Source organism: Tursiops truncatus, chromosome 5 (assembly GCF_011762595.2).
Source record: "Tursiops truncatus isolate mTurTru1 chromosome 5, mTurTru1.mat.Y, whole genome shotgun sequence".
In the NCBI taxonomy this organism is placed as follows: domain Eukaryota; kingdom Metazoa; phylum Chordata; class Mammalia; order Artiodactyla; family Delphinidae; genus Tursiops; species Tursiops truncatus.
This window is the reverse complement of record NC_047038.1, coordinates 38205403-38229657: the sequence shown is the minus strand read 5'-3', so window position 1 is coordinate 38229657 and position 24255 is coordinate 38205403. Positions and strand designations below refer to the sequence as shown.

The 24255-nt window shown below is 43.4% G+C and overlaps 1 protein-coding gene across 1 annotated transcript in view; it reads left to right on the top strand.

The window, feature by feature from the left end:
* The window catches only part of CLNK (cytokine dependent hematopoietic cell linker), a 182749-nt gene that overhangs the window by 73488 nt on the left and 85006 nt on the right, over positions 1–24255 (top strand). Inside the window, exons 3-4 of the mRNA XM_019928012.3 lie at positions 7857–7928; positions 19688–19716. Of these exons, the coding sequence (XP_019783571.2) occupies positions 7857–7928; positions 19688–19716 (101 nt within the window). The remainder of the gene's footprint in view (positions 1–7856; positions 7929–19687; positions 19717–24255) is intronic.

The window sequence follows — 24255 nt, the reverse complement described above, 5'->3', positions numbered from 1 at the left end:
CTAACCCTAAGGTCACAGGACCAAACTCTCTTTCCTCTCCAGGTGGCTGTCCCTGATATTATTGTCCAAGGTTGTAGCTATAAGTTCCACAAATGGGAGACACTGGACAAGACAGACAGAAGGCTCTGAGCAATGCCCCCAACGTTGAAGCTGCTTTGGAATAAAAGTCTGTCTTGTATCTGGGTCATTCCCCTCACTTTCCACTATACACATACTGTCAGGCAGGGCAGGGACACCTCCGAATTTGGTGTGTTTTTATCTCCTGGTGTGTACAGACACAAGGAAGTACAGGATCTTACTGCATCCCCATCTGTGAGCAGAGTTTGAAATCATGCCTTATCATCAGCGTCTGCTTCCAAGTAAACGTAGCTTCCCATGAGATATCTAGGCATGGGTTTATTGCAACAATCCAGATAGGCAATTAGGCCACATCCCATGGACAACAGCATCCACTGTGTCTTCACTGGCAACTCAAATTCCACTATGACTCAGGCACCAGGAGAGAGAGAATGTCCCACAGTGGAGGCCAGGGCAACCTGCCAGGACCATCTCACACTCAGGCTTCCTGCAGAAACTTACTCAAAGCCGTGCTCAATTCTAGAGGGACACTTTAGGACAAAGAGTCTTCTGTGTGTGTACATCTTTCCCTGCTCCTCAGACACTGTGGCTTGGAGTGAAACATCTATTTTCTATATGGAGTCCGTTCCGTGAAGGAACAGGTTTCATACCAAGGTTTGTCTCAATAACCGGGGTGCTGAGTCTTTGTTTCTTCATCTGCAAAATAAGGATAACATGAGTATCTGATATGAAGCACTGTTGTGAGGATTAAATTAGAAGTATATTAGTCAAGGTTACATATATTGAGAGAGAGATTTATTTTAATGAATTGGCTTACATGCTTATGGGGGCTGGCAAGTCTGAAATCTATAGGGCAGGTAAGAAGAGTGGATGTTGCAGTCTTGCACCCAATTCCATGGGACAGCAGACTGGAAACTAAGCCAGGGTTCCTATGTTGTAGCCTTGAGGCAGAATTCCTTCTTCAGGAAGGGAAACCTCAGCCTTTGCTCTTAAGGCCTTCAACTGATTGGATGAGACGCACCCACACTAGGGAGGGTCATCCACTTTATTCCAAGTTTGCTGATTTAAATGTTAATCACATCTAAGAAATACCTTCTCAGCAACATGTAGACTGCTGTTTGACCAAACAACTCGGCACCATAGCCTAGCCAAGTTGACAGGTAAAATTAACCATCACAAAGTCATGAGTAATAGCAACTCTCTCATTTCAACTCTCCACTGTGGTCAATTTATTACTGAATGGACCTTCCTCTCAAATTCTTCTGGGGAGGTCACCAGCTCAAATCTTCAGGGCCCATTCAAGCAATCTAAAAGTGCAAGAGAGTCGGGAATGAATGGGGAGGCTGCATGAGCTTGAGAAAATCAGCCCTATGTAAATATATTCAAACTCTAACTTTAAAAAAAAAAATCTGTGTGGCTAGAAGCCTGCGTATGTCCTTCAACTTTTCTGGGTTCCGCAGTGCAAGCACATAAAAGGTATCCATCATCCAGGCTACGGCATGTCAAATCCCCAAGAACCTGGGCTTTCCTCAGATGCTCAGAGAGAGTGTTAAACATTTCCTAGGTTTAGAAGAAACTGTGTGCAGGAATACACAACTTGAAGGAAGTTTGTACATACCACCCCCTTGGCTTAATGACCAGATAGAATGAACAAAATAGATATCCATCACTTGGAGAAGTTGTTTGTGACAACTAGTGCAGTGACTATTTTAAGGGAGTTAGAAGTATAGCATGCTGCTGCAAAAATAATTCCAATGACCCCTCACATGCAACAGCAAAGAACTGGAGAACCAGTTTCTTCTGGGATTAACCGAAAAACTTTTGAAAACAGGCCTGACATTTTCAGGAGTCACAGAAGGTTGTAAAACAGGCTGCAGAAAGATTCTAGCTTATTTGGTTTGCAGGTTTGCCAAATACCTTCTGAATGTTACTAACTGTTGTCGCCTCTACTCACACTTCTACATTGAGGGAGCAATATTATGTGGCAGACAGACACTAAAGTGGCCCCCAATTACCTCTTCTCCTGGTACTTATGTCCCTCCCTGTATAATCCATCCCCATCCCTCTTAATTGAGAGCGAGGCCTGTGACTGCTTCTATGCAACAGGAGATGGCAAAAGTGATGAGACGTCATCTCTGTGATTACATTACATGAGATTGCAACTTTCCTCTTGTCTTCTTGGTTTGCACATTTTGATAAAGCAAGTGGCCGTATCAGGGAGGCCCATGTGGCAAGGAACTGAGGGCACCCTCACACCAACAGACACCAAGGAAGTGATCTTCTCAGTCCAATAGGCCATAAGAAACTGAACTCCGCCAACAATCACATGTGCTTAGGACCAGATAGATCCTCTCCCAGTTGAGGTTTCAGATGAGACTCCAACTCTGGCTGACACTGTGAGGTCTCTGCAACCTCAACAGAGACCATAAAACAGAGGACCCAGCAAAGTCCCGCTTACAATCCTGACCCACGAAAACTGTGAGTTAATAACCCACACTTTTGCCCTGGCTGAAATACTTTCATTATCAACTGTCTTTCTTGGTGCTTCTGGCTGTCCACCTCTGCTATTCCTTAATTATTTGAGTAAGAATTTGGTCCTAGATAATGAAAATGATCACTAACATGCAATCAACATGTGAGGGAGGGAGTTATTGTAACTCTGCCCTTCCTTGTGGGTAAAATGGAGATGATGAGATAAATTAGTGACTTATTCAGTTGGCAGAACCAGATTCAAACCCAGATAAAGTACAGGTGTGTGTTCTTAACCTTTGTGTCCACACCTCATCACATTCCACGGAGACTAGCATCTCTCTGACTTGCTTATCCACTCCTTCCTAGGGGACAACCTGCCCTCAGGATCATACTGCCCTTGGCCACACCCTTCCTTCCTTCCTCCTTCCATCCTCATTCTCTCCTAATGAAAAATATAGCCAAGACCTATGTTGATCATAGGACCTCAGACTCTAACGAGTCAGAATGCAATATGATGTTACACTAGACTTTGGGAGTTTCGCCATAGCAACCTCCTTTGGGAATTGTCTCAGTTGAATGGAGTTGCCTCACCTGGGGCAGCTCACATCCACTAACTGGTCCACCTGGGAGTACCAAAACACAGTCCCCACCACAACTTGGAGTAGTTCTGAAGGGGCATCATACCAATCCAAGAGCACCGCCCAACTTTTCCCCTGCCCAATCCTGCTTCCTTCCCTTCCCTCCACAGGGGCGGATCCCAAGATCTTACCCTAATGGACTTCCTGCACCATCATCTCCTTCTCAGAGTGTTTCCTCAGGAGCCTAATATGCGGCAATTCCTCAGGAGATGGAGCATAAACAGAACATGAGATAAAGAAATCCAACAGGACTGGGGAAAGACTAGAACTGACCTCATAGGACTGTTGTGAGCATTTGATGGATTAATATGTGTGAACTGGCAAACAACGGTCAGTAAATTGTAAATCTTATCTCAGTTTCAAGCTGTTGTTATTATCATAATTATAACATTATACATTATTGCTATTCATGATCTTGGAGTCAGCAATCCAGCTGCACAGGCCCTTGAAAGAGAATTATGGCTTAAGAGCAATTTGTGTGATTTCTCAGAAATCTGCAAGCTCAATGGGAGTGTATAGAATGAGAAGCTTCTGGAAAAAGCTGAACTTGATCTGAAAGTTTATTTAGAGAAGTGTAGTTTCACAACAGAAGAAATGGTAGTTCTCTTTCTGTGCTGGTCAGACTGTACCTGCCATGTTGCGTGTACCTGGGAGTACAGGTAAAGGTGAGAAATTAGAGGAAAATGGCCAGGACAGCTTGGAGCAGGCATCTTTAACTCTCAAAATAGGTTGCCCCGCCTTACTCTCCACCTCCCAGTTCACCATGTCATCTGTCTGGCAAATACCTGTACATCCTCATTCATCACTCTGCAGAAGCCTTCCTTGACTATCCCCTCACTTAAAGATATGACCCATTTCTTTTCCTTTCTTTTTCCTTTTATCATTACACCTAATGTCTTGACCTGCATGAGCTTTGGGTCTGATTCATCTTCTGTACCTTGGGACAGGTTAGATGTCCTGTGTGTTAGTTTCCTAGGGCTGTTGTAACAAATTACCATAAACCAGGGCTTAAAACGTCAGAAACGTATTCTCTCGCAGTTCTGGAGCCCGGAAGTCTGAAATCAATTCAGAGGGCTGTGCTCCCTCTGAAGCCTCTAGGGAAGCATCCTTCCTTTCCTCTTCCAGCTTTGGGTGGCTCCAGATGCTCCTTGGCCTGTGGCAGCATTACTCCAACATCTGCCTCTGTCTTCACGTGGGACATTCACATGCCCTTCTCCTCCATGTCTTCTCCTCTTCTAAGAACACCTGTCCTTGGATATAGAGCCACCCTAATCCAGGACGATCTCATCTCAAGATGTTACCTTGATTACATTTTCAAAGAACCTCTTCCCAAATAATTCACCATTTCTAGACAGACACATTTTTTTATAGACCCTCTTCAACACACTACAGTCAGTATGTATTGATTCAACTACGCGGAACTGGCTTCTGTTAGATCTACCTGAAAAGTAAAGAGGATCTGGAGAGGGCAGACTCAGAGGGGGTGTAAAAAAGGGATGGAGCAATACGACATGTGAAGGAGGACTGGATGAGTTTTGTCAACTGACCATGCAGGAGGGAGGTGTCAAAGAGAAAAAGGAGGGCTTCCCTGGTGGCGCAGTGGTTGGGAATCCGCCTGCCAATGCAGGGGACACAGGTTCGAACCCTGGTCTGGGAAGATTCCACATGCCGCGGGGCAACTGGGCCCGTGAGCCACAACTACTGAGCCTGTGCATCTGGAGCCTGTGCTCTGCAACAAGAGAGGCCGCAACAGTGAGAGGCCCGCGCACTGCAATGAAGAGGGGCCCCCGCTCGCCACAAATAGAGAAAGCCCTCACACAGAAACGAAGACCCAACACAGTCAAAAAAAAAAAAAAAAGAGAAAAAGGAAATCAGAGATCTCCGAAAAGTGTAGAACAAGAAGTGTTGGGTGTATAGTTAAGAAGAGAAGCTGGTTCCTGTGAGGTGATATGCTCTTTCTCAGAGGAGTAAGAGGTGATTTCAAGAACAATTCATTGGCTCACCCATTGACACTCTGTGCCTCAGTTTCCCCACAAACCTACAGCACTTCCCACTTTTCTGGGATGTGTTGAGTTCTCTGTGTAATAAATTAGCCTGTGTTCCTTCCCCTACTCTAGGGGAACATGAACACATACAAGGCACATACAAGGCAATATGATAAAAATATGATTGTTTATTTACTTGTTTATGGCCTATCTCCCAACAACAATAAAAGATTCACGAGGCAGACTTCATGTGTCTTCTTTAATGACTGCATACAGCTTGGCACAAGATAGATCCGATATTACTTGCTGAGTTAATGAATGAATGGAGTCATGAACAAATGAATGAATGGTAAAACAGAGATATACCAAAAATACTAAAAGGGTTGAAAGAGGAAGCAGCACAGAAGACCTCATGGGGAACTAATATTTGAACTAAATCTTAAAGAATGGAAAGTATTTTGCCAGATCCAATGGAGGCAAAAGAAAAATGGAATCGATCATCTGGGAGCATACAAAAGTATGACGCAGAAAGAGGACAACGCGGGGGCCTGACAGAGGGAGAGGGTGGCAGGAAATGAGAACGCAAACAACAGAAATTGTATTCAAGGCCACTGGGGCAGGGATCTTGGTTATCATGGTAAAGAGTGTGGACTTTGTCCTGCAGAAATAGAGGCGTGGTGAGGATTTTCAAGCAGGGAGGTGACTCAATATTCTGCTAATTAGAAAGATGGTTGGACTTTGTCCTGCAGAAATAGAGGCGTGGTGAGGATTTTCAAGCAGGGAGGTGACTCAATATTCTGCTAATTAGAAAGATGGTTGTTCTTACTGCAGTTTGGTGGGTGGATTGGAGCCCAGGTGGCTAGGGGGCCAACACCAAAGTCCAGACTGGAGAGAACTTAGTTCTAAAAGTAGAACTAAGACCGGGTATCACTTATGGGAGTGGAGAGAGAGGATGTTCGGGAATCGATTGTTAGGACCTGGTAACAAATTGTTGAGATGGTGAGGATGGAGAGGAGAGGAAAGAGAAGACTTAAGGTGAGTCCCCAGGCTGCTGGTTGGGAAACTATGTGAGCAATGGAGCTGCTCACTAGGAAAACTCACTAGGAAAAGGACCTGGGTCTGACAGAGGACCAGAGGACCAGTGAGAAAGGTCCCCAAAATAGTTAGATGTTCATGTTTAGAACTTAGAAATGAAGTCAGAATGCAGACATAGATTTACGACTAGAGCTTTAACCCAGATAATTTTTTTAAAAAATGAAATAATAAAATATATGAAATAATACAATGATGAAATAATTGTGTAATCATGGAATAACAAAAAAAAAGAAAAATAACACAATAATGCCATCATCTTTCTAGATGATCAATTTACACAATGACAAAATATATCCAAACAACTCACTATTTTTTGTATTTATCATGCTGCAATCATTAGGCTTCACACAAAATCCTAGTTGGAGATAGAGTCTCAAGTCATCTTTTGGTATTTCCTGGAGACCTTTGTTCACATGTGCAGTCATGTACATCCACTGCAGGTCGGGCACTGACCCAAACCCTGGGCATGCAGAGCCCTGCAGTCCCTGCCCTCATGGAGATGGCAGTTCTGCAACTTAGCAGACATGAACACAAGCTACGTGTTAAACCAAAGGACAATGAAAGTTCAGACAAGTTCTGTGAAGGGGTCCGTCTCAGAGGGGAAGGAAGGTTTCTCTGAGGAAGTGATGTGAGCTGAACTCAGAAGCATGAGTTAGATGCAGGAGAAGAAGGAAGACAACAGGTGCTTGAAAAAAGAGGGACCAGTCCCTGGAAGAGACCTGGGGGAGGGAGGAGAGAAAATCTAAGGACCAAGAAGTAGCAGGTGTGGCCCAAGGGGAGAGAAGCAGGGGGGCAAAGGGGTCAGAGGAGCTACCCAGGTAGCTGCCAGGAACATTTGTGGAGGAAAGGATCATCCTTAAATGTCTGATAAAGCTCACGAAATGCCTGCACAAGAAATGGAAGTATATTAAACTTGGCTAATGAAATGAACGAGAGATGGTTTATGATAGAATGTCTTACTGAATTTAAACAAATTAACTCAATTTAAAATAAGTTAATCTCTTCATAGAAAATATCATCACAAAATGACTAAATTATACAGAAGTTCAATACAAATTATTTTAATCCAAGTTGCTATTTCTAAATCATCTGCCTCCCTAAACCGGATGATGTTTGCTAGTTTGGGGCCAAATTCAATTAACATAGGAAAGCATCTAGGACATTCCTTAGCACATAGGCACTGTCTTTGTTTGACAGCCCCCCTTTAACCAGGTGTGATGCTCTTCGCTGTACAGAGCGATGTCATGGACAATCAGAGAGCTTAACGAGGGCACCGCCGTGACCTCCCTGATGTGGGAGTGCCCACGTCCTCATTCTGATGGGGGCGGTTATTCTACCCCACGCTATTGCCACTTGTAAAATAAAGCACTTACATTAAAGAAAAAAGTTTGAAGTAATTGGATTACTTTAAACTCAGATTTTGTTTAACCCCAGTGGAAATGCAAAGAGAGATTTCGAATTTCGTGCGAGATGCTAATTGCTTACATCTGACTGGGTGGTTGTTTCTATGAAGGAATGCACTTAATTATTTTTTTTTCCCCTCTCTTCTTACAATTTCCTGACTATAATCTATTTTCTTTCATCACAGGGGCAATAGAAAAACAACAAAAGAAGAATCCCGTGATTTGAAATTCCAGAACTTTCCTCTGCCAGAAATTAGGTCAGAATATTTCCTTCTTTGTTAATAGAGGAGTAAAAATTTTGATGCTGCGGCAAATTAGCTGACCAGCACGTGCACATACACGCACCCTCACAAACACACTCACGTACGTACACGCACACGCACGCACACGCACGCACATGCACACACACGAAATGTAAATGGGATAAAATTGTATTGCTGTCATTGTTCTTAAAGGTTACACGATGACCAAGGCCCAGAACAAGAAGGGACTTGACTCAGGTTGAACTGCCAGCAAGTATGTGATGCAGATATAGGCTATGGGGGAGGGATGGAGTGGGAGATGGGGGTTAGCAGATACAAGCTATTATATATAGAATGAATGGACAACAAGGTCCTACTGTATAGCACAGGGAACTTTAGTCAATATTCTGTGATAAACCACCATGGAAAAGAATATAAAAAAAGAATGTAGATATATGTAGAACTGAAACATTTTGCTGTACAGCAGAAATTAACACAACATTGTAAATCAACTATACTTCAATTTAAAAAAAGTAAAGATCAGATGCAAGGAAAAACAGCCAATAAAAAAAATTTTTAATTGAAAGAAATTTTAAAAACAGGCCCCCAGGTGTCCACAGCATTTCAGACCAGGGCTATTTCCACCACCCACCCAGGTCTCTCAACAGCCCAAGAGACAGCCAGGGGGAAGCTTACATCCTGCAGCTGCTGAATGACTTAAGTGATGAATCATGGATGGATCAGGCCATGAGCTCACAGCCAGGTCTCGGAAGCGAGGAGACTAGAGGGAACCTTGTGCGCATTTGGTTTCTTTTCTTTGTCCTTCAATTGAGCAAAATATTTACTGAGCAATTATGGCATTAGGACTTGCACGGGCTCTTGAAAATGCAGAGATGAGAGGCAATGTCCTGTCTCCAAGGGGCTCACAACCAAGGCTTAGAGCTTAGAAGGAAAGCTACTTGATGAAATGACTGACAAGGGACCAATCCTGAAGCCAGCTCCAGCTCTGCACTGGCCAAGGTCTGATCCTGGACGGCACCCCAATGCTCAGAGGGATTGCAGGCCTCCCTCACCCAGCCAGAACCCCCTTGCCGAGCCCTCCAGAGCTGTCTCTGTGCCTAGAGGGACGCAAGGGTCTCTGACTGCTATACCAACCCTTGCAGCCCAGTGAACTTCAGCTCAAGTCAATTGCCAAACATCTGTTCAGTTCCTACTAAGTGCCAGGTACCAGAAGCAATCTTGACATGCTAAGATGTGCCTGAAGAAATATTTTCCCTAAGCAGAGTGGACGCGTGCCTATAAAACAGAATACTTGAAATATTTTCAAGATTGCATTAAGCAAAGGAAAATTTGTGGCTGTTCTCAGACTTCTTCAATGTTTACATTAAACACAGTTGAATGCTGCATTTTAAGTTGGTTTTTCTTATTTCTTGACAATAGCAAGAGATGAGAGATGGAAGGGTTAGAAGTCTTCCTTCAGATGGAAATGGTTGCAGCAATTACATACATCAAAGTAATATTTACAGTTACATTTGAAAAAAAAAAAAAAGAGAGAGAGGGCACAGTGCTTTTTTCCAAAGCAAATTATTTCAGGATACATCAGAACATGCTCAAGATATATTAAAAAGAGCAACAGATGATGTTTCTGCAACCTGTTCCAAACTATTTATAAACCCAAATTTAAAAAAAAAAATCCCTTATACACACAAATCTCTGTACCTTTGCATATTTTATAATGAAATTATTATAGGAATATAAATTAGTAAATGAAATCTATAAATCAAATCAAAATGTGTGAAAACTACGTATTGGATCTACCATCATACCTTCATAACTATTAAACTGAAGTTTTCGTTCTCCACACAAATTATAATTCTTATCAGCATCTGATGATGATCAAGTAAGGACAGTGCTACAGGTGGGCAGGGCAGCAGAACAGAACGGGTCTGTGGGTGCTGGACTGAAATTTCAGCTGACCTGTTTGCTAGCTCAGCAGCGACCTCACTCCGACAACCCATTACCATCTCAATGCTTTGCGTATTTTAGAAATGGTATTTGAAAACCAAGGAGGAAAAGGTGAGGGGGGATGAATTGAGAGATTGGGATTGACATATATACACTAATATGTATCAAATAGATAACTAATAAGAAAAAAAGAAAATATAAAAATGAAACATTGAAAAAAGAAAAACAAGAGTAGATTGAATTCCCTGGCGGTCCAGTGGTTAGGACTCTGTGCTTTCACTGCTGAGGTCCCAGGTTCAGTCCCTGGTTAGGGAACTAAGATCCCACAGGCAGTGCAGCACAGCCAAAAGAAAACAAAAAATACAAGAGTAGACCATTTTGACCACCAGGGATCTGTTGGACCTAAAACAGTCCCTGTGCTTGGGAAATAAATGTATGACCTCTGTAGTGTGCCTGGAAAATAGGAGGTTCTCAATAAATAACAAAGGCTAATAGCCACTGAGTACTCACCACGGGCTAGGCGCTGTTTTAAGAGCTTAATAGGCAGAGAAAGACAAATATCATATGATGTCACTTATATGTGGAATCTAAAAATAAATGGTACAAATGAACCTATTTACAAAACAGAAACTGAGTCACAGATGTAGAAAACAAACTTATGGCTACCAAGGGGGAAAGAAGGGGGAGGGATAAATTGGGAGATTGGAATTGACATGTACACACTACTGTATATAAAATAGATAACTAATAAGAACCTACTGTATAGCACAGGGAACTCTATTCAATACTCTGTAATGTGGGAATAAAATCTAAAAAAGAGGTGATATATGCATATGTATAACTGACTCACTTTGCTGTACACCTGAAACTAACACAATATTGTAAATCAACTATACTCCAGTAAAAAAACGAAAAAGAAAGAGCTTAATAGGTAGTGTCTCACTGCATCCTAGCGATCACATTCTTACTAGGTTTCCTTTTATAGGAGAGAAGAATGCAGACTGGAGAGGGTAAATAACTTCTTCGAAGCTGAATAGCTGGGTGTGGTATATAGTAAACAGTGGACATAATCATTAGTACTAATCTCTGAAACAACCCGGGCACTCCACGTCACTGCCCTCACTACTGCCATCCCTTAGTTACGTGTAGGGGTCAACTCTGGGGACAGATGCAGAAGGGCTGTCCTTCCCCACCCACCCCCAAACTCAAACATGCGTGGACCTCCCCATAAGGTACAAAGGAAAATATAAAGCTCCATGCTGGGGCTTCACACAGATGATAGAGCCCAGGAGACTAACCAAGAAAAACACACGATCCCATGCACATCCATTACCCCCAACCTGTCAACAATATTAAGATGAATGTTTCCTAGAATGTCCCATGGAATCTCTCTTGCTAAATCCCCAATACCCACTTCTATTCTGTGCCCTGTGCCCATGTGGAAAGAAACAGAAACATCCTGATTGATGTTTTCCAGTCAAGTCCAAACTGTTATCAATAGCTGAATGCCTAACCAGTACCAGAAACCATGAGAGGAACTGTGGCATTTAATCTTCACAATAATTCTCTGAAGTGGGTAATAGTATTCCCATTTCACAGATGAGGAAAGAGAGCCTGGGAGAGGTGACATGTCTTGGTCACACAGTCACAGAGCTGGTAACTGTTCACAGCTGGATTTGCATTCCGAGTCTGACTTCAGATTGAGGGCCTTTTCTGGGTTCCAAGTTGCCGCATGTGAATTTTGTTTTCTAATCCTATGAGTCTCAAATCTACTCATGTCAAGACTCTCCACTATGAAGCAGGGGCACATGCATTAAACTCCTGAGAAGAAAATCCACAGCCATAGCTACGAAGCCTCCTAGCGGCGATTCTTAGGGCTGGTCCCTGGGCCGGCAGCGTCAGCATCACATGGGAGCTGCTTAGGGAGGCAGGATCTCAGGCCCCACCTACTGAATCAGAAACTTGGGTGTTGGAGTCCAAGCACCTGGGTTTAAACAAGCTCTCCCAGTGACTATGATGCCCATTCAAGTTTGAGAACCGCAGCATCAAGCATCGTTATCAAGAGGGCAAGCTTTGGAGCTGGAGCAAGAGACCTCTGGGCCCAGCTCTCACTCTGCCCCTTCCCATTATGTAAATGAGATGGAGGGAAGACGATATAAGACAGGGACCCAGTGTGAGAGAGTGGGAGGGAGATGGGAGAGAATGTTGTCCCCACCTGGGAGAGATCCCTGCTTTGGAGACCAGGAAAATCAAAAATAAAGAAGACATAGCACCTGCCATCAAGATGCTCAGCCTCTTGTGGAGACAAACATAAAAAGGCATGTATAATAGATCACAAGATACTGTGCCACAGGTGGGACAGAAGCAGATGCAGGCCTGTGGGAGCCCAGCCAGGAGGCTAAGGAACGGAAGGGGGAGGGCTTTCCCAAGTCCACTTTCGAGAACGGAGCAAAGCCAAGGTTCACACTCCAAGTGCAAGTCTCTTTCTCCTCCATTCCTGATGGAGTTATTCCTAACAGTATCACTCACATTTCCCACATTCAGACCCTTCCCAATTCATCACCTCATGGACTATTGATTTTTCCCTGCTGTCACTAAGACCTGCAGCAATAGTTAACTCCAGAGGACAAGGTACAGGTGGCTGTCATTTCTCACATCCCAGCAGGCCACTCCTCAAGGAGACGGCCCCCCTGTTCTATTCCGTGCACAGGGAGGCCCCTGTGCCAGCCTTCCTGACCAGGCACACCTGAGGTCACAGCTCGTGCCGGACGGCCACAGCTGCTGGTCTTCTCTCGACTTCTCTGCAGCTGCCCTTGGTGTCTGCTCCCTCTGGACCCCTGTAGAAAGTGTCCTCCCGAAAGAGTTCACAAGCTTAGAGCTTTACAGAGGATGCTTTCAGAGGATGCATGCAATAGGGTGGTGTCCCGCCATCTTTCTGTGGTTGTCCACAAGGAGCTCCTATGCAGGAGATGCTCCGTAAACATTGCTGAAAGGAGGGGAGTACAAAGTGGGGAAGGAGGAAGAATAAAGTCAGGACCCAGCGGGACGCACCAGGATGCTGTGAGGTTGTACTACTCCCAGTGCCTGGCATAGACTGAATCCTGAAATAGATGATAAAAGAAACTTTTAACAGAGGGATAAGAATGGAAGAAGAGAGAGAAGACAGAACAAGCAGGGGAGAGACAGAGAGAGAGTGGAGGGGATGGTGGACTCAGGAGTTGCTCTGCCTACTGCAGCTAGAGTAGAACAGCAAGGCATCCTGCTCTGCTCCACTCACTCGTCTGCCGAATATCCATCAAACTGCCAAATAATTTTGTTTTTATCTTTCAACATTTGTCAGGAACACAGATAGCTTATACACAGGGATTACAGCTTACCAGACATGCTTTCTGTCCTCAAAAAACTTAAAATCTAGTTGAAGAAAGAAAAAACCCAAGTAAAATTTAAGATAAAATTTTTATAAGAAATTAATAACTCTACACTGCTTTTTAACTATACTAAGTATGCTATTAGAGCCAGCAGTGCTGCCGTAGGAGCTCAGAGGAAGGAAGGCCCAAGAGCCTTAGCACGGCAGGATGCTGAGGGGGTAGGAGTGGGGTTGGACCTCCCCCAGCCAAGAGGGTCATGGGGGGTTTGAGCTTTTTACGGTTCGGAATAATGCCAAACACTGTCAATGTTTCCCTCGGGATCGCTTCAGGGAGATGCATCCTCCTAAATATTTTTTTTGTAAAAACAAAATAGAACACAGGAGATTCTTAGAACTAGTCAAGGACATCTTTCACAAAAAATGAATCCATAACACTTCTACACTGTTGGTGGGAATGTAAATTGGTGCAGCCACTATGGAAAACTGTATGGAGGTTCCTTAAAAAACTAGAAATAGAACTACTATATGACCCAGCCATCGCACTCCTGGGCATATACCCAGAAAAGACAAAAACTCTCATTCAGAAAGATACAGGCACCCCAGTGCTCATCGCAGCACTATTTACAATAGTCAAGACACGGAAGCGACCTAAACGTCCATTGACAGATGAGTGGATAAAGAAGATGTGGTACATGTATACATTAGAATATTGTATGTTCATAAAAAAGAATGAAATAATGTCATTTGCAGAAACTTGGATGGACCTAGAGATACTAAGTGAAGTAAGTCAGAGAAAGACAAATATCATATGATATCACTTATATGTGGCATCTAAAAAAAATGATAAAATGAACATTTACAAAATAGAAATAGACCCACAGATATAGAAAACAAACATATGATTACCAAAGGGGAAGGAGGTGGAGGGATAAATTGGGAATTTGGGACTAGCAGATACATACTACTATATATAAAATAGATAAACAACAAGGACCTACTGTATAGCACAGGGAACTATATTCAATATCTTATAATAACCTAAAATAGAAAAGGATCTGAAAGAGAATATATATATAACTGAATCATTTTGCTGTACACCTGAATCATTATAAATCAACTATACTACAATTTAAAAAAGAATATTTCCATTACCCCTCCAAAAAGAGAATGAACCCACTTTTCACTTATTAAATATGAGTCTTGATCTGATTCCACCTTGGTGTGAATTTCATCTGCTTCAAAGGAATATGGAGTTGGGAGATGTTCTCCAACGTTGAATCTATAGTGAAAGTGAAGAACCTATTCCCAGGGGGATTTGTGTGGGAGGTGTGCACACTCCTGTATCAGGTTCCTAATGTGCTGGGCACGCTCCAGGCCTTGCTGGGGGAGGGTGAGTCTGTGTATAGACCCCGACAGGGACTGCGGTGTGGCTCAAGGCTGTCTTACTCGAGGGATGCCCTCTTACCTGCGCTTCCCTGCACCTGTGCACTTTGCCTTCATCCACTCATCCATCCTCTCCCTCATGCTCATTCAACAGCACGTTTTTGTGTACAAGCCATGTTCCAGGCACTGCCTTACGTACCTGGTCTCCCTTTTAGGAGTTGGGGGCCTGGTGTAGAAGGTTTGAGAAACGGCGTTGTGCTCTGTTCTGGTGATACAAGTGTGAGTTCCACCAGGCAGGTGCTAGGTGATCAGAAGAGAGCTTTGGTGGCCACGTGGGGAGGAAGAAAAACACCCAGTGTTGAGGGCTGTCACTACCTCTTACTAAGACTGTGACATCCCAGTCCTTCCCTTTCCACTCCATCATATGTGCTCCTGAATCACCTTCCTAACATGTGGCTCTGAGCATCCTTTATCCTCTGCCTTGCAAAGCTCCATGACTCCTCGAGATTGACACAGTCCTTCCAGCTTATCCTTCAGGTTACCTACTCTCCAAGCTCACTGTGCATTTCCACACCTTAGCTCCCATGGCTCCCTGATGCAAACCCTACCCTTCCCTCAGAGAGGTGGAGAGAAAAGGGTGAGCCCTGCCATCAGACAGGCTGGATGGGAAGCATGACACCAGTGACTCCCCCATGAGATTGACCTGGGCCTCTGTCAATCCATGTGCAAAATGAAAAGGCCAGCTCGTGGTCCCATCCAGCATAAACATCCCATCATAGCCCTAACACTGAGATAAAGATACTGTCCAACAAGAATTGCTAGGAAGTTTGGGTGAAATGATTTCTGTAAAGTGCACAATTCCCAACATGGAGTAGATAATGTTCAAAGAGCAGGAAGATGAGAATGAATTGAGAAACTTTACCTCCATTTTCATTTCTTTCTGGTTTATATTGAAAATGAGTTTACTGACTCTTAAAAAGATCAATCATCTTCCCCCAAATGAGAGAATTTTATTCTAGTCTTTTCCTTTCAGGGGCAGAGCTTAAAGTGAGGTATGGAGCTGAGCCAGTTAATCTTGGAGGTTTGAGAGGGGGGATGAAATCACCCCAACCATTCCCCAAGGGTTTTGCTGACGCATTCTGGACCAGTGGCGGGTGCCTGGGGAGACCCAGAGGGGCCCACACGCACCAGACTCAAGGATGTGATGAGGAATTAGTCTCCATGCCAGGAGCCTGACCCTGGAGACAGGACCAAGTCCCATCTCTATGGGACTGGAATAACACACCATCCAAACTCTGTTCCCATAGATAAGAGAACATGGGTGCACTCTGCCCATTCCACCAGATCAAGTTCTCCCAGGCAGCGAGGGTGGGGGGAGTTTAATTTAGTACCCTTTAAAAATTATTAAACCTTTTAAATTATTAAGAAGTATTAAAAATTCAAAATAATTTAGAAATTGAACATCTTCATTTAAAATGAGCCTTAAATATTGAAAACCACAAACCTCTGGAGGCCAGCTTTGTTCAGTTCATACTCCATGCCCACCACGTGGACGGCTGCCTGTCCAAGTAGAAATAGAGAGGGAGACCTGCTTCACTCAGGCCCAGATGCAGAAAGGAGCAAGCGGGTGGGAAGGGCAGAAGGATGGCTGCCAAGCTACACACCATCCAGCTGCAGCTCGTGCACATGTGGCCGTGTGATGGATGCTGTTGACTAAAGGAAGCCGGGGAGCATCTTTGTAATTCCCTGGCAAGAGGCAGCTTGCTAACACATGGGCCTTCCTTGAGCACTGAGAGAACACATCAAATCTCCAGCAAGTTTGCAAGCAGCATCTTTCATTAATCACCCTGGGCTGTCAGGCTGCAAAGAGTGTTAACACAGGAGCCTTTTCAGAGTGCCTGTCAGCTGCCGGTGTCGAGATATTGTCTGCACTCCAAGCGAGACAGAGCCGTGGAGTCCGGCACGCCTCCCCAGACCCCTCCTTCCAGCCTCCCTCTCCGCTTTCAGGCTCAGCTGAAATAACAACATCGTTCCCTGCTCTGCCACTGCTTCCTCTGCTAATCCGTTTGGCTTGCAGTGACACACAGAGGGCCCTGGGGTGCACCGTCCCAGAGGATACGACATATGAATGAGCACCATTGCTCTGGGGCCCCGCCAAGAGGAGTCAGCAGATAAACCGCTTCCAGACAGCCTTACAATTAGGAGGAAGCTTCCAGACGCAGGGAACTCAGTGGGCTGAGTTGCTGCATCGGCTAGTAATTAATAAGGCCAGTCCGGGTGCTCAGTTGCTTGCTGTGCCACTTTAGACACGTCACTTCTCTCTTCTAAGCTTTAGCTGCATCTGCAAAGTGGGGAAATCCCACCAGCCAGAACTGAGCCTTGCTTGTGCCTGAACAGGCATTTTTCCCTCCAGATCCACCCTTTTTAGCTGTCCAAAGACCTCAGTCCCACCTCCAAGAATCTGAAACTTGGAACCACGAATTGGACATTACCTCCAACACACTTTCAACGTTAGTGACCTTTGATTCTAAAAATCGGGTGAGGGGAAAAATAAATAAAATAAAAATAAAAGTCAGCTGAGGCCAAGGTCGGAAGGAGGATGAAATCCTAATTTAAAACCTGAAGTGTGTACATGTCAGTCCCAAACTCCCAATCTATCCCTCGCCCCCACTCTTCTCCCCTGGTAACCATAAGTTCATCCTCTAAGTCTGTGAGTCTATTGATTTGTTGTAAATAAGTTCATTTGCAACGTATTTTTTTAGATTCCACATATAAGCAATGTACATGTACATACTGCTGTATTCAAAATAGATTAGTTCTAACAAGGAACTACTGTATAGCACAGGGAACTCTGCTCAATATTATGTAATGATCTAAATGGAAAAAGAATTTGAGAAGGAATAGATATCTGTATATATATAGCTGAATCACTTTGCTGTACACATGAAACTAATCTAACATTGTTAATCAACTATACTCCAATATAAAATAAAAAGTTAAGGAAAAACCAAACAAAAAAATGATCTCAGGTCATCCAATGGAAAAGTACGGGCATTGTGATAGGGCTGACATGCTGAAGGAAACGACAATGACTTTGAAATAACATAGACTAAGGTCAAGTGGTGGAAGCAGATTTAAAACTCAATTCATGTCTAATCTTCAACATGATTCTGATATACGTCAATGGATTGAAAAATAAATCCTGGATGTATTGATGTGTCATGATAAAATGTGACAAAACAAAAACAAACAAACAAACAAACAAAAGCCCTGAAGCTCCTCCTAGGGTCCCGGGAAGAGGGTGCCTCGTATTCAAAGTCCCTGGGCTCAGGATTGCATCCTGCCTGCTCTGAGGCGCTGCTTTCTGTCCGTGGCCTGGCCTGCCCTGCCTGCATCAAGCTCCCTGTACACAGTCGCAGAAACATATCATTTCCATGTCACATGTCAGGAGCTGCAAGTCTGGGGAGTCTTTTGAGGCTCTAATCAAAGACCAAGATGTCAGGGAAGGGGCTGCGAGTGGAAAGTGTCAAAAGAGATCTCTCAGGACCCAGATAAATGATCTGCTCCTTCCTGACTGATTTACTGTTAATTTCTGCAGCATCTCAGGCAACTTGAAAGAGCGCCAAGAGCTAACCACAAAGCATCCCAGATGGCAGCTGCAAAATCCCTCCAAAGCATGACTCTCCACTGCCTGCAGGCAAGGGCCCCAGGAGGCAACAAAGATATGAGGGTCCAACAGGCTGGTGGCAATTCTCTTGCTTCCCGTGGGACTGGGCAAGTCATGGAGCCCTCCAAGTCCTCTGTTTCCTCGTCTATAAACTTGGGACAGGGAGAGCTACCCAACAGAATCACTTTGAGTATTAACGTGGTGAGCAGAGAGCAACAGTCTGAGCTGGAAGTGGGACACGTGGGCTGTGATCTCCTGGTGACTATTATCTCCTAGTTTAACTATTCTGTGCCCGGTGTCGCAGCCACCAATGAGGCCTCATAAATATTTATACCTGGCGTGTGTTGTGATGCTCAATTAATTGCTCCCGTGACGCACTTTGAGAGCCTCAGAGGATAGGTGCCATGCAAAGGGATTATCAAAGGCACAAACCAGTAAGCTCACAGAAGCCGCATCCTTCTGAGCTTTCCATTACCCCAGGGCTTTTCAGATCATTGCCCCAAATCTAGGGGAAATGTGCTTTCAAAATCACACTGTCCAAGGCGGGATGTGGCAGCCAGGAGAAGACCTCGTTGGTCTTTCCAGATAACTTACCGAAGAAATGTAAACGGCCCAAAACCATTTGAAATAAATAATAGTTAATCTAACGAGGTATCAGGGAAGTGAAACAGATAAAATAAGGAATCAAGTAGCAAGTAGGAAAAGTTGTTTTAAATGGTCGTGGATTTAATGGTGGTAAGATATGTTGAGATGGTCACTTCACACTCTGTAGATAAGAATATAAATTCATTCAACCCATCCAGAAGGCACCTGAGTGATATGAAACAAGGGGCCTAGGAGACCCACATTATCATTATCAGACACCTTCATCGCAGTTGCACTTGATGGAGTCTCTCCATGGAAACACTCAGAGATCAGATTAAAAAGGATATCATGTTGCAGCAAAGGTACACACTGCAACATGATTTACAATTGTAAAAATGAGCAGGAACCTAATTTCCCTCTCCAAAAATCACACAGCTGATAAATACCATATTTTCGAGTAACAAAGATCTGCAATGCATTTTTAACATCAGGAGGCTATACATTCTTTTATATTATTTTTAGACATCTGTATATTGAAATGCATGAAGACATCTTCATACACGCGTTCACATATGTGCCTGAGGCTCGCCAAAATATCACCTGTGGTGTTGACTGTTATTTTCTTCTCCATGCAGTTTTCTATGTTCTCTGTAATGAGATGTTCCTTTCGGTCTAGAACAGCACAAACATAAAGGAAGTGTCCCATAAGTTGATTTGTGATCTGCGTTTGATGACTACCCACTCCTCCGGGGAGGATGGTGAATCGCTTGCAACTGACGCTTACCTTGGTTCTCTTTTCTGTCCTAGGTCATGGCCTCGAATCCATAGTGTCACAGGTGAGTCAGGGCCCCCCAGACACCTAAGCAGTGGGAATGTTAGCAGGAGTCTGTTACTCTTCTTTCCATTCTTTTGTTTTTCTTTGGATAAAACTATTGGCCGGTTCAAGGTGACACTGGTGACTTAGGGTCTTTCCCTCTGGTGGCTCCCGGGCTGGAAGTGTGTGACATCCACAGCTTTGGAGGCTGGCAGACGGCGCGGGAATCCTGGCTCTCCATTTCTTAGCTGTGCAGCCTTGGATGAAGCACAGATCCCTGTGGGCCTCAGTTCCTTCAACTGCAAAATGGGTATAAGTCTGCCTGAATGCCAGTATTGTGGCTACCCATTAGTGTTCGTTCAACTAAACTGTACATAATGGGCTCCCCCCAAAATATGTGTTGAGTGAGTGAATGGGTCAGAAACCACATTTTATGCCTCTCCTGCATCTCTTTTCAGAGCCCAGTTCCTGTTACTAGACACAGAGTAAGACGCCACTAAAGTTTGAATAAACTATGTACTTACTTTATAAAGTAAAGTAAAATAAAGTATACTCATATTGGAGTATTATTATATCAAGGAAAGTCCCATAGGACTAACTAGAAAACTGGTGGCTAGAAATAATGACTGGAATGAGACATAAAAAAAGAGAAATAGGGAGCTCCCTGACAGTCCAGTGGTTAAGACACTGCGCTTTCACTGCCACGGGCCTGGGTTCGATCCCTGGTGAGGGAATTAGGATCCCACAAGCTGTGTGGCACATAATAAAAGAGAGATAAATAAAAGAGAGAGAGAAATACAGGAAGTGTGCAAAGAAGCAATAGATGCATTGGGAGTGATGTCATCTGCAAATCAATTCACAGGATTCATTATAGCACATGTTGGAGGATATAAGCAGCCCCCAGCCACCCAGCGTGGCTTGCACAGCAGGGAGGAGAAGGAGGAAAAAGCAAAATCAATGCTGCAAGTAGGAATATAAATAAGAGACAAATGAGCACCCAGCTCTAATCCCTCTTGCAGAACGTGTTTTTCTTCTGAAGCTTCTCAGGTCCTAAGAAATGTTACATTCTCTCAAGGTAGATGTTTCCAAACTGTACTGAGTCCTTGGTGTCAAAAGTAGCCCCCCTCCAACTACTTGTCACCTCTCAGACCTTCCTACCATCCACTTAAAGTCTTGAGGGGACTGTAGAGAATTCTAAAGGGGATGGTGCTTGGAAATGAGGTTGCTAACCTGATTCGATGACTGGTGAATTATAAATGCGACCTGTACCCCTCCCCCTTTGGGCTCGTTCTCCACCTGCCTTAAGGTAGAAAAAAAAACTGACAGGTGGGATTCCATTTCATTAACAACATTCTAGAGACACAAGCAGGGAAAAGAAAACAAATCAAAACCCCCCAAAAGTCAACTGAGATAAAGCTGCCCAGACCTGCCCATAGGCACTCAGATCTGTACCCTGACGAAAATACTTAGCAAACCACACCACCCCAGCCTATGCAAGCTTAGGCACCAATGCCAGTGTCTACTACACTATAACAAAACGGATATAATTAAAGATGCACACGATGATTTGCATAAGAGACTGCTCATCGTGGTGCTATTTATAACATTCCCAGATACTTTAAAGTTGTTTGCAATTTTTTACCATGGGATTTGTTGAAAATGTGGTAGGGCATCTATATGAAAGAATACTACATAGCCATTAAAAATGATGACGTTGAAGCATATTCAGTGATGGGTATGTTATAGCATGCTATTATATGAAAGGGCAGGCAAGAAAACAGTGTGCATACATTTTGATCATATATACATAGATTATGTCATGTGTGTATGTGTTGTTAGTGATTTTCTGTAATCAAATATTTATAGTTGTTATCTTGGTATGGGGACGTTATAGTGATTTTTATTCTCCTCTTTTTTGCTTACCTGTACCTTATAATTTTTCTACAGCAGCATTTTTTTGTATACTAAAAACAATCTATCAAAAAAAAATTCTCTAGGCCTGGAGAAGACAGACACATATTCAAACTTGGACAATTTGTCTGTCAATACCAACATCTTCTATGAAGTTGATATATAGAGAACAGGGTCGTGTTTTTCCATAAAATAAACTCGGGAGATTTTCTCCTTCCACTTAATAAAAAATGAAATTGAGAGGATAGCCCTATTTAGAAAGTGAGGCTTTCTGTCTTAAGTTACCACACACAATAAAAACTGATAAAGATGTATATTGGTTGACTCAGACAGACTAGAAATTTCATTTTGTCCAGGAACACTTGTTTTGTTTTGTTTTTTCCTAAGGAAATCAATCTTTTTTTTTTTTAATTTATTTATTTTATTTATTTATTTTTGGCTGTGTTGGGTCTTTGTTGCAGCGCACCAGCTTTCTCTAGTTGCGGCAAGCGGGGGCTACTCTTCGTTGCGGTGCACAGGCTTCTCATTGCTGTGGCTTCTCTTGTGGAGCACAGGCTCTAGGCATGCAGCTTCAGTAGTTGCGGCGCATGGGCTCAGTAGTTGTGGCTCGCGGGCTCTAGAGTGCAGGCTCAGTAGTTGTGGCACACGGATTTCATTGCTCTGCAGCATGTGGGATCTTCCCGGGCCAGGGCTCGAACCCATGTCCCCTGCATTGGCAGGCGGATTCTCAACCACTGTGCCAACAGGGAAGCCCAGGAAATCAATCTTAAACGTTGGTTTTTCCCACTTCTAAAAGAAAAATTAATACAAATTTTAGGACTAGAGGGAGGAAAGGCGGGTATGGAATATGTGAGCATCCAGTGCCTCCTTCTGGCCATTTCTAGATAATTCAGTACCTGTGTTAATTTATCAGAGGCTGGTTCTCTCCAAGATGTTGAGGAAATTGGTGAACAGAAACAAATTGAAACGTTAACAGTTGAATTGCAGGGAAAAGGTGTCCACCCAGTTCTTATAAGCACAAGCCAGTACTCAAATCATCTAAGGTTGATATGCCCAAGGATTTACAATGTCTTCACAATTCATCATGTATCAGAATGACAGCAGTGAAAAATGCGTCTCATCAAGCCCACGCCAGGGTTTATGCTTTGGTAGAGCTATAGTGAGGCCAGAGAATCCTTACCTTTAACACGATAATTCTAATTCAGGTAGTTCTAGGACAGTCTTTTGAGAATCATTGGCTGAAGCAAAAACTTATATAGATAGGTGGATGAAAACTATCAAAGCTGTCTCCACCAAGAGGCAGCTGCCTTAACTATCACCGTTCATTCATCCATCCATCCATTCATTCAACCAATTGTGGTAGTTCCTTAATGTGACAGACACTCTAACCAGCTTTGGCCGCAAGCTTTTAAAAAAGGAAATAAAAATGAAAATCTCTGGGGACTCAGCTAGTCTGAAATTCTAAAACTGTGCTCTACAGATGAGGAAACTAAGAACTAGAAAAGGGAAGTGAATTTCCAAGAGCCATCTAGTGAGAACATTAAGCCTGTTCTCACAACTCCCAATACATGTTTCCCATGTAACTGTGAGTTTAGACTATTTGTGACTTGGAATTCACAGTTTATAATCTTCAGATCAAGAGACTGTGGTTCAGTGAATAAAACCAAAATTCCCAGAAGTGCTAGATGACTGAGCTGATAGATACATAGGTAGATAGATAGATAGACAGACAGATAGATGATAGATGACAAAGTCAATATATAATAGATATATAACATACATACATTATATGTGTGTATATATATTCTATATCTCTATTTCTGTCTCTTTCTTTCCCTTCCTACTTCCCTCTTTTCTTCCCTTTTCTTTCTCTGCTCCCCTTGACTATACAAGTCATAGTCAAGGCTTATTGGACATCATAATCCTTTACTCAGAGACAGTGAAAATAACTCTAGGTAAATTCCTTCCTGCCTTTCCCTATAACCATGGATCGATGCCAAGCTGAAGATGTTCGAAAGTTTGGGAACTGCCAGGGTAAAGAGTGTAAACTATCCTACTCCACCATAGTGAGAGGAAGATCAGGCCAATGCCCTCCATCCCCAAATACTTTCAAGTTTTTAAAAGATAAAAATGGAGAAAGGCAGCATCTTGTAGAGGAAAGAACCAAGGGCTGTAAGTGTGGAGCTCAGAGTTTGTATACTGGTTCTCTCATGATACCGGCAAGCCCTAGGATCTGTGAATGAGAGAAAATGAAAAGAAACTAACATAACTTTGTGCCAGACCTTTTATAAACTTATCTAATTTAGTTGTAAGGTACAGATTTTATTATCCTTGCTGTATAGATCAGCTAAATGAAGCCCAAGTGAAGTTAGGGAACTTGTAAAGACACCAGTAGTGTAGAACTCAGATCCATCATAGCACACATGTTAAGTTAGGCACCAAATATTGTCAGCCTCGGTTTTCTCAGTCACTGAATCCCAGAGCTTCACGGCTAGAAGGGACCTCAGCTTGAAGAACCCTTCTGAAGAACTGACTGGTGCTCGTCAACACAGCTGAATGTTGGAAAAGGCACATACTTTGTTTGAAAATGGGCACTAAATAATGACCAAGATATAGATCTGAAGATCTAAAGATCTGGATTGAGTGAAAA